The 15323-nt window shown below is 41.6% G+C and overlaps 1 protein-coding gene across 2 annotated transcripts; it reads right to left on the bottom strand.

The window, feature by feature from the left end:
• Positions 1–2580: 2580 nt before the first annotated feature.
• Positions 2581–14710, bottom strand: ARPP19 (cAMP regulated phosphoprotein 19). Of its 2 annotated transcripts, none has more exons than XM_054836628.1 (3): positions 14438–14710; positions 9293–9415; positions 2581–5859 (listed from the first exon to the last, which is right to left on the bottom strand). In XM_054836628.1, the coding sequence occupies exons 1-3, from the start codon at positions 14480–14482 to the stop codon at positions 5689–5691; spliced, it is 339 nt and encodes a 112-aa protein (XP_054692603.1). In that variant the 5' UTR covers positions 14483–14710; the 3' UTR covers positions 2581–5688. The 2 variants fall into 2 exon arrangements, with proteins under 2 accessions (XP_054692603.1, XP_054692604.1); XM_054836629.1 differs by lacking the exon at positions 2581–5859 and adding an exon at positions 5866–6446 and having other exon boundaries at positions 9270–9415; positions 14438–14686.
• Positions 14711–15323: the final 613 nt, after the last annotated feature.

Raw genomic sequence — 15323 nt, 5'->3', positions numbered from 1 at the left:
AGAAAATAAACTAATCTCAATTCATAGAAGGATTATGTAATTTTTTTCAGAAGTGACTACAAAGGATCTGTCCTATCCTTTTTCTTACATCTATGTTCTGTTTACATCCATGATCTGTTCAACTGTGGCAGAAAAGTTCCCTTCTCAGTTAGGACTTCCTATTCTGTCACGCTGTACCATGAGTGAGCACTGGATTCTCTGTTAGCCAAAGAAAAAAGGGAAATCATTAGAGGCACAGAAATAATAAATACTGGTAACAGACGGAATGTGAGCTGGTGTATTTGGCACGGTGGATGGCCCTGTCTACTCCTTCAGAAAAGCATTTGTGTGCCCAACATTGGCCATCACTTTAACTCCATGTGGCTTTCACTGGAAAGGCAGAAAGCTAACTGAGGAATTCATAGGCTAAAATCCTCCTCCTTCCCTTGCCTATATTCTCACACTACAGGATTAGGCCTGTAACTTTTGGCTGTAGAAAACAAACAGGTTTGGTTTCAGCCAGTACTGATTGAACTATTGCCAGTCAAGAACTCTGAAATGTAATGCAAGAGATACGTAGGAAGATACACAATTATGTACCACGCACGTATTCTCCTGGCAACGCTTGGGATTTACTTCCAGGTTTTTTGGGCTTACAGAAAAGACAAGACAAAAACTACATGATGAAATGCCTGTGCAGAAAGCTTGCCTCAATCCATCGATGCCTATATTAGGAAGAGTTCTCTTGTCTCTAGAGCATCACATAAGTATTGTCTTTTCAATGTATTAGCCAATTTTTTTTCCCAACAGTATAAAACCCATCACCTGAGAACAGACCTGAAGTTTAGAAGAATCCACAGCTGTCATTCTTGCTTTTAAGCATCCTTGTAATTTCAGCCATATAATTCCACTCCTAGAAAGTGCCACACACTTAAAAAAATCCAAATCCTGTTTCTCAAAGACGACCGTTACAGTTGTTTTCCCTCAAACCCAGTAAGGAAACAACCCCGCCATACTAACACAGACAGAAGTACCAGCAGAGGATGAATCCAGTCTCTGTGGAGGCTCCCTGTACCAGGAATGTTAATGACAGCTATTTGATCATACTGTAACACTGTCAAGGGAAACTGACAGATTATCCAACCATATTCCTCTTTTAATAGGAGCTACAACACTGTTCTGCAATAAGGCAAAAAAAACCAAACCCAACTAAAATCTGTTTTTAGAGTTAGAAACAAAAAGTACTTCATCTTCCCATTTTAAACCAGTCATCCATCTGAAATCGGTGGAGGCTTTGTCAATATTTCCCAAACCAGTAAGTAAACAGAATTCTGTGCTTGCTATAAATATGCAAGAATATGTCAGGAACATCTATCAAGCAGCATCCTCATTGTAACAGATGTACTGCATGAGAAAGACAGGCACAATTCAGTCATCTGCCCCTAAACTAAAGCTTTTTCAAGCATATCCGTTGAGCTCAAAGCTCTCTGCCTCTGTGCCAGTACTCCAGAAACAGTTTCAAGATAAGTATTTAATGAGAATAAATACTTTGAATATGCATAGAACTCTTCAGATTTCAAGTTACTCTGGATCTATAGATGCCAGAAATTGGGATGAAAAAGCCAAAGACGTGAAACTGAGAGAAGGCGCCTTGCCTGTACTAAAGCAGGACTAAATAATCAAACTATGCATTCAGCCCAACTCCACTTAAACAAACAAGAAACCATTCATCCTGCTGGCATGCTCCTCCAGTCTGCTCTTCCCAAGCTCACGGAAAGCCCCCAGCCATCAAACAATCAAGTTCCTGCAATCTGGCCTCCCTCCTGAACGACACGGTCATGTTCTGCAAACACAGCCACTAAACGCAAAGCTGCTCCAAGCGCAGGTCTGCACGACAGTACCCACCACAGCTCTAATTCCAAACAGTTTTGGGCAATAAGCCTGTATTTAAACAGTTTGTCTTTGCCTGAAGATTGATGCCACTCCCCATACAGAGATTCAGGTAAGTTACTAATGCCAGCGTTACGGCAGCCTTTGCACTGCCTCGGCATGGTAGTGCAGTGACACTACTTGGACACTTTTCTCCTCAGTTTGTTAGAGATGCAGAGTATAGAGGGTGTTACTATGACCTTGGTGACTGAGCTAATTGTGTAAATATACCACGCGCAACTTGAAGTTGCGCAAAGATCAGCACCTAAGTCACAGGCTGAATATGAAATTGTTGGACTTTTTCCAGCATCTTGATTTCTTGGAAATGTTGCCATATCCAGGCCAACAGTCTACAGCAATGCAAACTTCTATATGCCAAGCTAATTCCCAGAAATCCCCGTCACTCAGTCCAAGGGACCAAAACAATCATCTTTTACGGAGTTTTCAAACAATAAGCTTTAATTGCCTTATTAGAAAAATAAGCACTGAAATATATATAAATGTGATTACATTAAAGTAATTCTGTAGTCTAACATACTAGAAACCAAAGCCCAGTTATATTTTTAATGATACAGAGTAGCAAGATTTGGGGTTTAGAAATTTTCCGTAGCGAATACCGAAGTATGCAGTATCTTTTAGGAAACCACAGTAAAGACGAGACAAATCTCCATGTTGCAATAAAAACTAAGTAGATCAATTTATTCTGTATACTATACAATGTGTAAGTTTGTAAAGAACAATTGACATTTTTATCACCTTAACATCTTGACTGGGTGTAAATATGTCCAACAAAATGTACTCCTGTGGCCTTTACACACTGTCCTACTACATCGAGAACAATGAGAGGGAAGCCTTTGGTGCTACAGATTTGGGGACATATCTGTGAAATTGTAATTAATCCACTTAACTATCTCGAATAAAATGTTGGTGCTACCTGCTATTATAAGCCTACATGAGTACTACTCTAATAACTAAACACTGTCTATCTTTAAAGGCAAGATATGAAAGGGACTGCCAGTCTACAGTGTGGACAGGTTTTCTCTGAAAAAGGTAATTATCAAATGGTAAAACTCATATAATACATTATGTACATAAGTTTGGATAGCTGAGTTATCTTGCTGGAGTAAGCTGAAAGTAAGCATCGATTTGCAGTCATCTTTGATTTACTGTTAAGTGATTACTGGACTTCAGTTTCATACAGTGTATAGAATCAAAATAGCTGTGCCTGCTGCTGAGGTCTGTCAGATTTGAAGGCTCATAATCAGTCATTGACCTAGTTAGTATTACAGTACTTCAAATATACACATGGATAATATATTCATAGCTGAATTTGTAGTAATCTTAAGAACTGCAAGTCACCGAGTGAATATTGGAAGAGCTTATGTCATCCAACCAGCAGGACAAGCCCAGTTGTAGCTGAGTGGAATGTTTAAATTTAAATGGCTATTTTTTAAACCTTCCCAAACATCAAGAAAGCTCACTTTAGGTGAGCTACACAATAGTGCCACCAGACAACACACAGCAAGTCACCTTAAATTGTTCAAAATGTGTTTCAGGCCCAGTCCTATCATTAAGTTTCAATTTCATTTATACATACAAAAATAAAGAGGGATTCTCACATTAGGACAAACATCTATAAAAGGCAGTTTGCTTCAATATATCCAGTTTCCTTGCTATTCTCCCAGCCTAATGTCTTACTCAAAGAAGTCAAGTAGGTCCGTTTCTTCAACCTGTTCTGCAAAAACCACAAATTCTTTATAATACTAGTGGAGGATAAAGAGTAAGGACAGGCTTGACAGAGCCCATTTAATTACCAGAAAAGGGCTATACAGACTTGAAAAGAATCAGGTTAGCAGTTTCAAAATTCTCCGGAATGACTTCTCTGAACCAAAGACATTATACAGACACCGATAAACTTTGCTCATGTTCTGATCAAAACAGGATCAAATTAAGATTATTCATTTTCTTAGGTTTGCCTTTAGAGGAGAGCACTGCAGAAAATATGGGCCAGTGTTCTTTTTGACTAGCAGTCCTTTATCCTGCCAGACCTTTCCGAATATGCCAACACAAAGCACATCCTTCTAAAAACTTGCATCTTTAAGAGTCTTTTCTCTTATAATACCCACATCGGTGCTTTGTTTTCAATAGGCTGTTTCAGAACTGTTTCTTTAAAGAAAAAAGTATTCAGTAAACTGATCTTTTTGAAGTTTCTTGTACTCCCAAAGAACATCAAGGCTGTGATTACCTACATAAAAATCAATTACATTATAGATCATACTGCACTTTTAATATTCTGATTTCATTGAACAAACATGCTTTTAAATGCATCAATGTCAACTATGTATTTTGGCAATCCAGTATTTACGATCTGCGTCATAAAGATGATCTGAAGTTCATTCCTATTTTCTGACATGAGAAGTTACCTATTTCTCAATAGGTCATATTATAAATACCACTTCCAGTTCTTTGTTTCCCCAGAGCCAATGAGGGGCTGCTGTATAACAAAAGAAAAGGAGTTAAGTTTACTACCACCTCAGGAGTTCAAGAAAAAAAAAAAAAAGAACAAACCCTTCTGCTTTCAGAAGTCTAAAATAGCCCAAAGACAATTGCACATCAAACCTTAGCAAGCGTAGATTTGGAGTTTGCCACATGGGAAACTCTCTAGATCTGCACACTTAGCCATCTCCCACGTCACCAGACAGAGCATTTCAACTTTAAAAGCTTAAAAGAGCTGCTGAACAGAAAGGGCACTTGCCTCCAAATACAGGTACAAACTCCAGATTTATATTTGAATGCTGGACATTGTTGCGAAACAAACTATACAACCGCAAAAGCATAAGGCTGCATCAAGTGTGTATATAACTGTTTCACAAATTTCAGGTATACAGTTTTTACTTTCAGTAGCAAGATTCTGGGCTCTTAGTTTCAGGACAAGACTTTGAAAGATACAGAATCACTTGTGCTTTGATTGGCACATTATCTGCTTTTTAAAATGTAAAACTAATAGACGTTTGCAAAAGGTTGTGCAAAACTATTGTATTTACAAAAATGGCACAAGAGTGAATTCAACAGTCTATGCACATGCACACTTCATTCACATCTTCAACAAAAGTGTGTCCTAAGCTACGGAACTGAAAAGAATACCAGCTTCAACAGGCAGTTGTCAATAAGCACTAGATTCACAAGAGTTACACCAGAATGGGCAAATATTGCCCAAGTAAAAACTCTATTGTTAAAGCTGAAACAGGTTTAAGGCCGTTCAAGTTCAAAAGCAGAAACAAAATTCAATCGGAGCCCTGTCTTTGTTTTTATACATGCTTTACCATCTAGCAACTTGTGGTCTAAACCTCTATTTTAGACAACAAACCCAAACACAGAAGAAAAAACCAACACAATTGGAGGTTATATTAAATACAAATATGCTGTAATTAAGATGAAATAACAAAAGCAGAAACATTAGAAGTTGTAAAACTTGCGATGTCACTTGCTGGAACCAGTCCTACACTAGGAAATGGGCAATATGTACATTTTCAAGTAGATTACATTGCTCTAACCAAACTTGTCCTTTTTAATCAGTGCATTGTTCTCAACTAGTCCAAATACTACACGTTTTACTCTTAACAGTACTCCCTTACAATACCAGCACATGCTATCGCTACCTGCAAAGCTGTCAGTCTCATGACTTAGTGTAAGAAAGAAAAAGGGGGATGTGAGGGGGAGAAATAACTATCAAGGAGAAATAACAGGAATGAGAATAATCATGCAGTTCAGCTGTTCTCGTCAGCCAGCCAGCTTGCTAGCAACAAGAGATGGTTTCCGCTGTGGAAGATCCTGTGGAGTAGGAATATGGTCACCAGTGACTTCTGTCTTGTCAGGAGCTGCAGCGGGCAGTTGCTTATTCTTCATCTTTGCTTTAGCCATGTTGTAATCACCAGAATCAAAGTATTTTTGCTAGAAGACAAAACACATATATTTAAAAGCCTGAAATCTTCTTGGAATTACACTGAATTACATGGCTAACCAGATACTTTACATTTTAAAAACAGTTATAAAGTCTTTCCCATTTGGCAAGATAGCTCTATGTCAATTTAAAAAAAAAATCTTACGAAGACTGTTAAGCACACATAGCTAAACTCTTAACAACAGGCAAGCGTACAGTTAAGGTTCTACATATACCGTTAAACTCGCTCCGTACATAAACTTAATTTTTGCCCTGGGTTTCCCAAGAGCTCTGGTCTCCCAAAAGTGAAACCCTGGGGTTTGTAAACTTTGTTGCAGTGAACAAGTTCTGCTACACAGAATAACCAAACAATGCATGAACTAAAGCAGGAGAACAGAGCCTGCTCTTTCATAACAGAAGATTAAAGTAGCATGAAACTGCACGCTAACAAGAAAATCTCTATCTGCATATATTAAAACAGTGAAACTATAATACCTAAAGTTCCCAAACCAATTATTTAGTGAAGTCAAATCTACTGCGCAGTACTTCTGAAAAGCACTGTGTGAAGGAAATTCTTATCCCATGCTCCATGTTTCTGCTGAATACAAAGTGAGCACATCAAGTTTGAATTTCTGAAACAGTGATTCTTAATATTTCAGCATATTTTCAGTAGCATTACCTTTAACAGTCTTTTTTTGTTGTCAGATTTCACAAATATTACATTATCTAGGGATGTTAAAGCCAAATGACTGTTAAGTTTATGTCCATCGTGGTGAGAAGAGGCATGGAATTTCATCCAATGTTTGCATCAAGTCTTCAGCTGCTCATTGACTCATTTTGCAGGAAAAGTATTTTGTTTACATCTTATTATGAGGTCTACTGTTAAGGTACTTGCAGCCCATGATTTTGAACAGATTGTCATATGAGGCCAAAAAAACCAGATTCAGTGAAAAGATTTACACTCGCAACTGTTACTTACAATCACAATCATCTCTGGAGAGAACAATCCCTTGTTAGCTTTATATAGGCTTATTCCTCGGTCAGTTGAGCAACAACCATCACTATCTGCTATGTTTAAGTGCTTCCAGGCAGCATATTCCTGCCATATTCTTTATTTTGTATTAGTATTAACCAGCTGCAAAACACTGAGTAGCAGCAGTTGTTAGAGAGAAGTAATTTGAACACCTGACTTAATAGGCCTTTACCTAAGGGCCGGGTCGGAGGGGAAGGTTGTTTATGCAAGGCCTCCTGAAGAAGGCTTTAAATGTTCCCCGACAGAGTCTTAAAGTTACCAAATCTGGTTTTCACATGTACTACTAACTGCATCTGAACCACACACTTTTATTCATATATGTTCCCAATTCAATCCTTTTGGTGGTGTAATCCCTATTTACACCACAATGTTCCAGCACTGCATCAGCAGACTAGACCTCAAGTTATAACATAATCTGATTTGGAGAAGTCTTTCATATTTTGCCCTTCAAGGCTGAAATAACTGAAAGAAACTTTTAAACAGCATGTAAGGAATAACAGAATTGCTCGATCTTTCGATGCATTATTGCTGTCAATAGATATCTTTCTGGCCATGTAAGAGCTCCAAATAGAATCCCTCTACAGGAGCATGGTATAGCATGGCTCTCATCTACTCTTATTCTGGAGAAAGTGTGCTAATAATGGTGTGCACACCTAATACAGAACATTTCTGGAGAGCAAATATCAATGGGCAGAGCATGTCCTAGTTGCCAAATCAAAGAAAATCTGGCCTACAGTTGACTACACACATCTAGAAGAATATCTGAGAAAACCTACCATCTTTCATGCATTAGAATATCAGTCCATTTCTTCAATTTATTCCTGTATTTTCCTTTGATTTAATCTAGCTTCTCCTAGATGGCCTGTATTTGATCATCCCTTTCAAACTATGTCTGTCCAGGTCTCTCTGTCACAAATATTACCTGAAAGCATACTCTCTATCCTCACTCTAAACTTCAGCAATCCAGGCAGCCTGAAGTACACCAGGCATCTATATCAAGTAAAGATGCTTCTCATTTAAGACACTGACCACACTAAACAAAAATAATAAAAAAAGGAAGAAAGTTATTACCACCACATCAGGAGTAGAGAACTGAAGAAGGCAGATTATGAATTGGAATCCACAACTTTATACCATCTTTCATCAAAGTGGCAAAATCCCAAACACTTAGTCAATTAAGATGCCCACTGGTCTACTGCTCAAATTTGAAAATACAGGCTGCAACAATCTCTGCATTAAATAGTGCTACGATCGAGATGAAGATATTGTATAGATTGTTATTTTTTGTGGTGATTTTTCCTTACATTTGCACTGAGTGCGAGCAGTCATCATTTCTTCATGGCCATCAAGCCTTAGGGAGTGAATGCTGGTCTGTTTTCCTGAACTATCATCGCAACACATACTTACCTCGTCCCTTCTGTGCCTACCCACTGCAGTCTTGTTTAGGCTGCCTCTGACCACATAACAGCATAACTCACAAAAGGAATCACCTAATCGACCACCTGCGCATTCCCAGCAGCCATTAACTATGCTGCACATGCTCCAACTTATGAGAGAAAGCTTCTCCAAAAAACCTGCCAACAGTAACAATTCCCAGGAGATGTTACCAGACAGCACAGAATTAGATCAGCACTGAACTCCAACAGCTGGTTTGCGAAGGATTTATACTTGGAATCATTGCGTGCACTCAAAGGGCCTAGACAATAGCAAAAGAAAAAACCAGTGTGACAGCAATGAAAGCACCATGAAAAGTAGTCATGTACTAGGATTATTCCACGAACAGAGTTCTAGCATGCCTGAAAGGCATTACATAATCACTTTATGAATAATTAAACTAAAAAATAAGCAGCTGAATAACTAAGAAAATAAGAGACACTGGTTAAATGTGGAACAATATCGAAATACTAACTCACTCTTCATTCTTCTATCATTTTTTTTGTTAGGGTGTATATTCAGAATTACACCGTCATTCTCAAGCCACTGATGTCAGATGGTGCCAGCATAACACAGCAGACACTAAGCTTTCATGTACTAAAAACACGGATAAGAAGAGCGTGTTTTGGAGACATAAGAATGGGCAAGAGAAGATCAGTACAAAACAGGGATGAGGTTCTGACCCTTCGTGTTTACTATAATGTTTTTTTATAAAGTCTGTCACAGCAGCACCAAGCCAGCTTCTAAGTTTATTTTTTTCTAAAAAGTGCAAGTGAGCCATTGATGCTGTAAACTGCTATCCTGCCAATTCAGCATTTGTTTTGTGGAAACAAATTTCTTTTCCTTGTGCTTTCACAGACAAAGTTTAAATTTCTTTGCGCTCTTTCTCATGCAAAGGCCTGTGGAGTGGAAAGAGATAACAGATACAGGAATTTTGGAATTTCTTGTCTATACCCTGTGGACAATAAAGAACTCACTCCTTTTTGAAGCCTCTTCCTCAAGAAGTCTGAGCCTCCTGGCTTCTGGCCCAGATGAGGATATCTTGCTTTCAATTTTGCTTCTTCAACTTTTTCCGGGCTGATCACCTTATCCTCCATTTCCTGAAAGACAATTAGCAATACTGTAAATGGAATATACAATAATGAACTATTTATGCCCAATACCTTTGCAGGTAATTCACCAACATGCCAAGTGGTGCTACCAAGTGCACAAACCAATGATTTGAATAGATATTTTCATACATTCTCTCTCAAATACTGACAGCAACTATAGGAGTTCAGCCTCCCACCTTAGATACCTTTCCTGGAGATGTGTTTGAATCTAATCAATGCATTTCTCTTGCACATAAAAGTAGTCCATACTAAAATTAAATTATTCAATTTGGGAAAAAAAAAATCTCCCCCCCAAAAACTCATTTTTTGATCAAAACAAGGGTTCCACTAAGAACAAACAAACGTTGAAAGCTGGGCAAGAGCCACAGGACTTTTTTTTTCAACTGCCCCTGTTTGATCATGAAGCTGCACAGACAGACGAGCACTTGTATTGTCACGATCTAGTTCATATGACTGCTCTAACGTGTTGATATTCACTGTGAAACAGCGTTAAAGTAGCTTAGTCTCAAAAACATGCCTGCTATTGTATTAATAGCAACAATACTACATTTCTTGATACATGTCTATAATTATCCTGGAATTATGAGGATGAAGACAGTTGGATAATGCATTAGTGTCAAATAAAATGCCTATTTTATGAATATACTGTAATCATTTGAAGATACTCATCTGGCAAGAACTGCAATTGGTACATCCAGTCTTTCAACACTGACCTCTACTTTACACTCATCTGTTCCGGTCCGTGTAGCAATTTGATGCATGAAGTACAATTTCTTCTATTAGATCATTTCTAAAATATCCAGCATTCAAAATTCTTCTTTTGCTACTTTCCAGTATTTGTCCAAGGCTTTTTTTTTTCATGCAAACCATTGCTAGTTCAGAGAAAATATACATTGATTTGCCCTGAATGTGGTAGTTCTTGAATTGTTGTTATCATCTGACATCACAGAAAGACGTTTAGGCAGGAAAGAAGAATTGCCATTGAAATCAGGAGGACCTCACATTCATCTGTGACTAAGGTTTCTTATCCACTTAGAGCTGCTTAGGCAGCCCCTTCACACTCTTTTCCATCAGTGTCATCATCCTTTGCATTGCATCAGTCAGCATGACTGCGTGTACTCCACATGAATGGGTTACAGAAACTGATTCAACAGAAAAATAACCATCTTTTTTTTTTTCCTTTTCCCTTCTTGGGCTGTGTTTCATTTGGATCAGTTTCCAGAGCCCGGATCACCAAGCAGCTGCACAAACAGGTATGTTAGCACAGCAGGGAGGGCAGAGGAACACAAGCAGCTGGGTGCTACTTAAACCAGAACTGTCAAAGAACTAGAGCCACCACACCAGCCTACCCCAGTGCCTTTCCTATCTCTCATAAAAGCTCAAAGTTCTATAACATTCAACATCTTTCCGGTAAAAAGCCTCAGAAGCAAAGGTTATTACAACAGATTTAGAATATAACATTGTCTAGTTGCTCCACTAAGCCAAGACATCTCAAAGACAGCTTCGCACAATACAGCGGGAATCTGAAATAACAGTTCTACTGAGGAAAGACAGAAATTCTCCTAACAGTTTAAGAGAAACTTCTATGAGGACAGGAACCAATGCTTTTTATTAGATGATGAAAACGCAGCTAGGTAATACAATGCAAAATACAAATAAATATTAAGGGCAAAGTTTCCCTGACACTACTGAACATAGAACTATACTATTTCTCACTATATGGTATCACACTAGCCAACACCACAGTTTTCATGTGTTATAAAGGTCATTCTTCAGCTGCTGTTCTTCCTTTTGTGCTCTATCATCATGCCGACACTGACTGGATTTTCTCAAAAGCAATCCTTTCAGCTAAACACTTTCAATGTCTAATGCTGAATCACTGGGTACTCACTGTTGAGCCAACAAAGCATCTGAGGGGGCATGTTTTGCCAATATTAACCAAAAGGAGATATTTTTCAAGAACAGAGGCCAACAATAAATAGCTTACATAGATATGTATTCATGGTGCATCAAAGGAGACATTTATGCAAACTCACAGGGCTGACAAATCATTGCACAGCAGGCAATCAAAACACAAAATACTGTTATGCATCAGTGCAACTGAAAAGAATACAGACTGTGGTCACTTACTCTTGATGATCAGGAAGAACTAAGACAACTATGCAAGACAAATTAAAGAATGTCAATACAATGACTTGGGGTGTCAAACAAAACCAGCCGATGGCAGGTTCAAAAATACTTACGACAACACTTCTTCATATAAAATAAAATCAAGCTGCAGAACTCCTTGCCAAAGAATAAAGGGGTGCTAAGAATTTAGATGGATTCGGAAAGCAACTCAATGTGTTCATTCGCAGCTCAAGTGGCTTTTCAACCACAGATTGCTGAGACCTGGGATAGTTTTCTGGGGAAGATCGCTGCAGTCATGTCTCGACCATATATATTCTTCTGTGGACTAGATGGTATTGAGCACTCTTGGAGATGCATTGCTGAGCCACAAAGGCTTTAACCCAAGGCAGCAAGGCCACTCACACATTTAGAATATTCTCCCTTGAGTTACAGAAGCAACGACCAAGTGACTAAGAAGTGATTGGGGGGGGGTGGGGTGGGTGGGTGGTGGAAATCAAGATATACCACGCTCTTCTTCCTAGTGACAACCACACAAAAGTTATAATTTTAGCTCTCTACAGGAATTTGACACAGCTAATGACGTCAGCTTACTTCATTAAAAGGATCTACCAGGAAGGCAGCGGTTACCTAACTCATTTAAAGATAGCTTTTACTTTTAATCTTTACAGAGGTACTAGAATGTAAAGTTCCATATCTGTTGGACAACTGAACTGCATGGCTAAAGAGAGTCATCAACCTTTCCAAACTCTGGTATGAAGAGCTCATCCTCTTTAGCAAAAGACATCAGACAAAATGTAAAGCAGAAAATGGGAAAAACATGACAACAGCACAACTGATGTGGCAAAAGCCAGTCCAGAAACAAAATGCACCACCTCTAACAGCTTCCTGAAAAATACAGGCTTTTAAGGCAAAAAGAGAGTCAGTCGACCAAGTGTATGTTCTCCAACATCTAAAGTTCCTTTGTTGCTGAACTTCCCCTGCCACTATCCTGAGTTTTCACACTGAGAACAGGAAACACTGGTCTTTGGCAAGTTTTCAATTTATATCACTCTCTTGTTTAACACCCTAACACACGCAGAAGTTCTTATGGCATGTTAGAAAAGTTTAGAAAAAAGGTCTGATCATGAAAATATTGCCTCAAAGTTCATTTAGGGGCTTAATCTTTTTTAAGCATACATATGAATAAGTACTGCAAAACGGGTTGTTTATATAAGTATTTCAGAGCTAAGCATTAATTGAGTCAGTGCTCAATTTTGCCTACTCAAACAGATTTAGTGAAGGTTAATATTGCAATGCCATAATAGCACTGATACCACAGTATCCTAACAGGAAATAAACTCACAGAAAACAAAGTTTTATTGTATTGATGTTATTAATTTGTCTTGAACACCTCATCAAACTAAATTAGCAGATCAGTAAGGGACTCCTGTCTCTCAAATAAAGGGTAACTTTTCAAAGCAGTGCACAAACCCTGCATTTCAAGACTTCAGCCTGAAACTCAGCACAACCAGCCCCAGCCACCTGACTTCATCAGAACACACTAGAAGGCATCACAATAAACTTGCTACCACATGTTTTACTATGCTCTTATTACAGAGCTATTCTAGGAGCGCTGCATAGGCCAGGGATTTATTTTTATAGGCTCTGAACAGGAACAGTATCTCTTCAGTAGTCTACCTAACATGAACGTTAAGTCGAGCTGCAGAACACACGCATTTAAGAGCGGATTACAGACCTGCCACAGAAGCTGGTTCTCATTACTGCACCTATTGAGAAGGTATCATTCCATATTAACCCCCAAAGCTCGCCTACTTGTATGACTAACTCGTATTACAAATTGTAAATTATTAAACAAAAACTTGACAGCTGAGGTAGATTAGGCTTTTTTCTTTTATCGTCCTTCAAAGCAGTACTTGTGTTTCGTAACTGCTCCCTATCAGAAATAGCTGTGGAGATTGCAAATGAACCCATATAGCAATGACAAGACTAAAAAACAAACGGCTTCTTAAAGGCACAGCCGACAGAGGGAAACTGCTAACTGCATACAGCCATCTATGAGGCCAAATCTACTTGAAAGATTATAATTATTAGTTACAGAGATGACATAATAGTGTCACGACAAGATAACCCAGCCAGTTATTCCTTCTAAAAGCCTTAACTAGGACAGACCACAGCCACTGTGTTTTGGATATCCCTCCTCCTAAAGAGCTTAAATTAAAAGCTAAAAATGTTCTAGAAGTGAAACAAAAGTTCAGCCGCGGGATTATCGCTGGTCTCCAGCCGCTGCGCCTGCGAGCTGAAATTCTTTCACCTAGCACGCAGGGCACCCGGCGGAGAGCGGGGCCGAGGCCGGTCTAGGGAGCGAGAAAGCGCCATCAGCTCCTCCGGGCCCGAGGACGCCAACGATTTACCGGAGAACAAAAATTCCCAAGCGCAGAAGCCAACATGGTGGTGCCGCTCCTCCGCCTCCAGCATCCGCCAACCGCGGGGGCAGCGCCCGCTCCTTCCCAGCCGCCCCGGCCTGCGGCACGGCGCCGTTCCCGCGGCGGGCCCCGGGCCCCGTCCCGCCAGACCCGGCGGCGGAGGGCGGCTGAAAAGAGCCGCCCGGCTCCTCCTGCCCGGCGGCGGAAGGGCCGAGCCTCCTCCCCGGCGAGGGTCGCTGCTCTGAGGGTGCTCCGGGCGCGGCGCGGAGGGCGGCCAGGCCCGGGAGACGCTGCCTTAAGGGCCGCGGCGGCCCGCGAGGCTCCCCGGACTGAGGGATGGACAGGCCCGGCCGCGGCGCCCCCGCTCCGCCTCAGCGCGCGGATGGAGGCGGGAGAAGCCCCGCGGGCCTCCTTCTGCTCCTCGGCGGGGCCGCGCGGAGGACTCCCGGCCACCCACCTTCTGCTCCTCGGCCGAGGCGGGCTCGGAACTCTCGGCAGACATGGCGCCGCGGCAGCAGGACGGCGGGGAGAGGGCAGGCGAAGGAGGCGCGACCGCCGCTCCTCCGCGCAGCGCAGCGCTGTCACCACCTCCCGCACAAGATGGCGGCCGCTCGCACGACGGCACGCCGGCGGGACCAGACTTCCTCCGCGCTCAGCCTCCCCGGCGGCGCGGCCACGCTCTGAGCAGCGCGCGGGGCCTCTTCCGTCTCCGCCCCCTGACGTCACGCCCGCTGCCGGGCACGCTGGGAGATGTAGTCCGGAGGGCGGTGGCTGCCCCTCCCGGTACCGCGTCCGGCCCTGGCCGAGGGACCCGGGGAGGGGGGGGGCGCGCAGGGCGGGGGGCGCGCAGGGCGGGGGGCGCGCAGGGCGGAGGGCCCGACAGGCCCCGTACCCGGCAGGCCCCTCTGGGGGACACAAGGCCTTCGCTCACAAGGCCATTTATGGAGATCTGCCCGAGCTGCAGGCGATGGCCCGCCTCTGGCGGGCAGCTCGGGGGCAGCTTTCAGAGGCCGAGGCTCGGCCCCGGGCTCCAGCTCGGTCCCCCGGCCTGACATCGGGGTAAAGGGAAAAAAAGCCCTTTGCTGCTTGGCTAAGATTAGTTCTTTTGGCTACTTTGACAGGTCAAACACGAGGAGCTGAGTCCTCAGCCGCTTTACTTGAGGATCACTTCTGAATCCCACACGCCAGCTGACAGGATAGGAGATCTCATAGTCCGCTGAAGCTTCTTAACGGGGTGGTATGAAGTTATAGAAAGTATTTTCTTCCCTCCCCATCTCCTTTTCACTGTCTGGTTCCGAGCAGAACGGTAACCTCCCTTGGGCTCTCTTAGACTTTAAGAACAT

Source organism: Grus americana, chromosome 10, assembly GCF_028858705.1.
Source record: "Grus americana isolate bGruAme1 chromosome 10, bGruAme1.mat, whole genome shotgun sequence".
Lineage (NCBI taxonomy): Eukaryota > Metazoa > Chordata > Aves > Gruiformes > Gruidae > Grus > Grus americana.
This window is presented reverse-complemented; position numbering and strand designations above follow the sequence as displayed.

What these genes read in the sequence shown, in the direction of transcription:
- ARPP19 (XM_054836628.1), bottom strand. Translation starts at nt 14,482, where the DNA reads ATGTCTGCCGAGAGTTCCGAGCCCGCCTCGGCCGAGGAGCAGAAG. An exon ending in CCTCGGCCGAGGAGCAGAAG is followed by an intron (nt 9,416 to 14,437) that starts GTGGGTGGCCGG and finishes ATTGTCTTTCAG; the next exon opens with GAAATGGAGGATAAGGTGAT. An exon ending in GGAAGAGGCTTCAAAAAGGA is followed by an intron (nt 5,860 to 9,292) that starts GTGAGTTCTTTA and finishes TTTGTCTTCTAG; the next exon opens with CAAAAATACTTTGATTCTGG.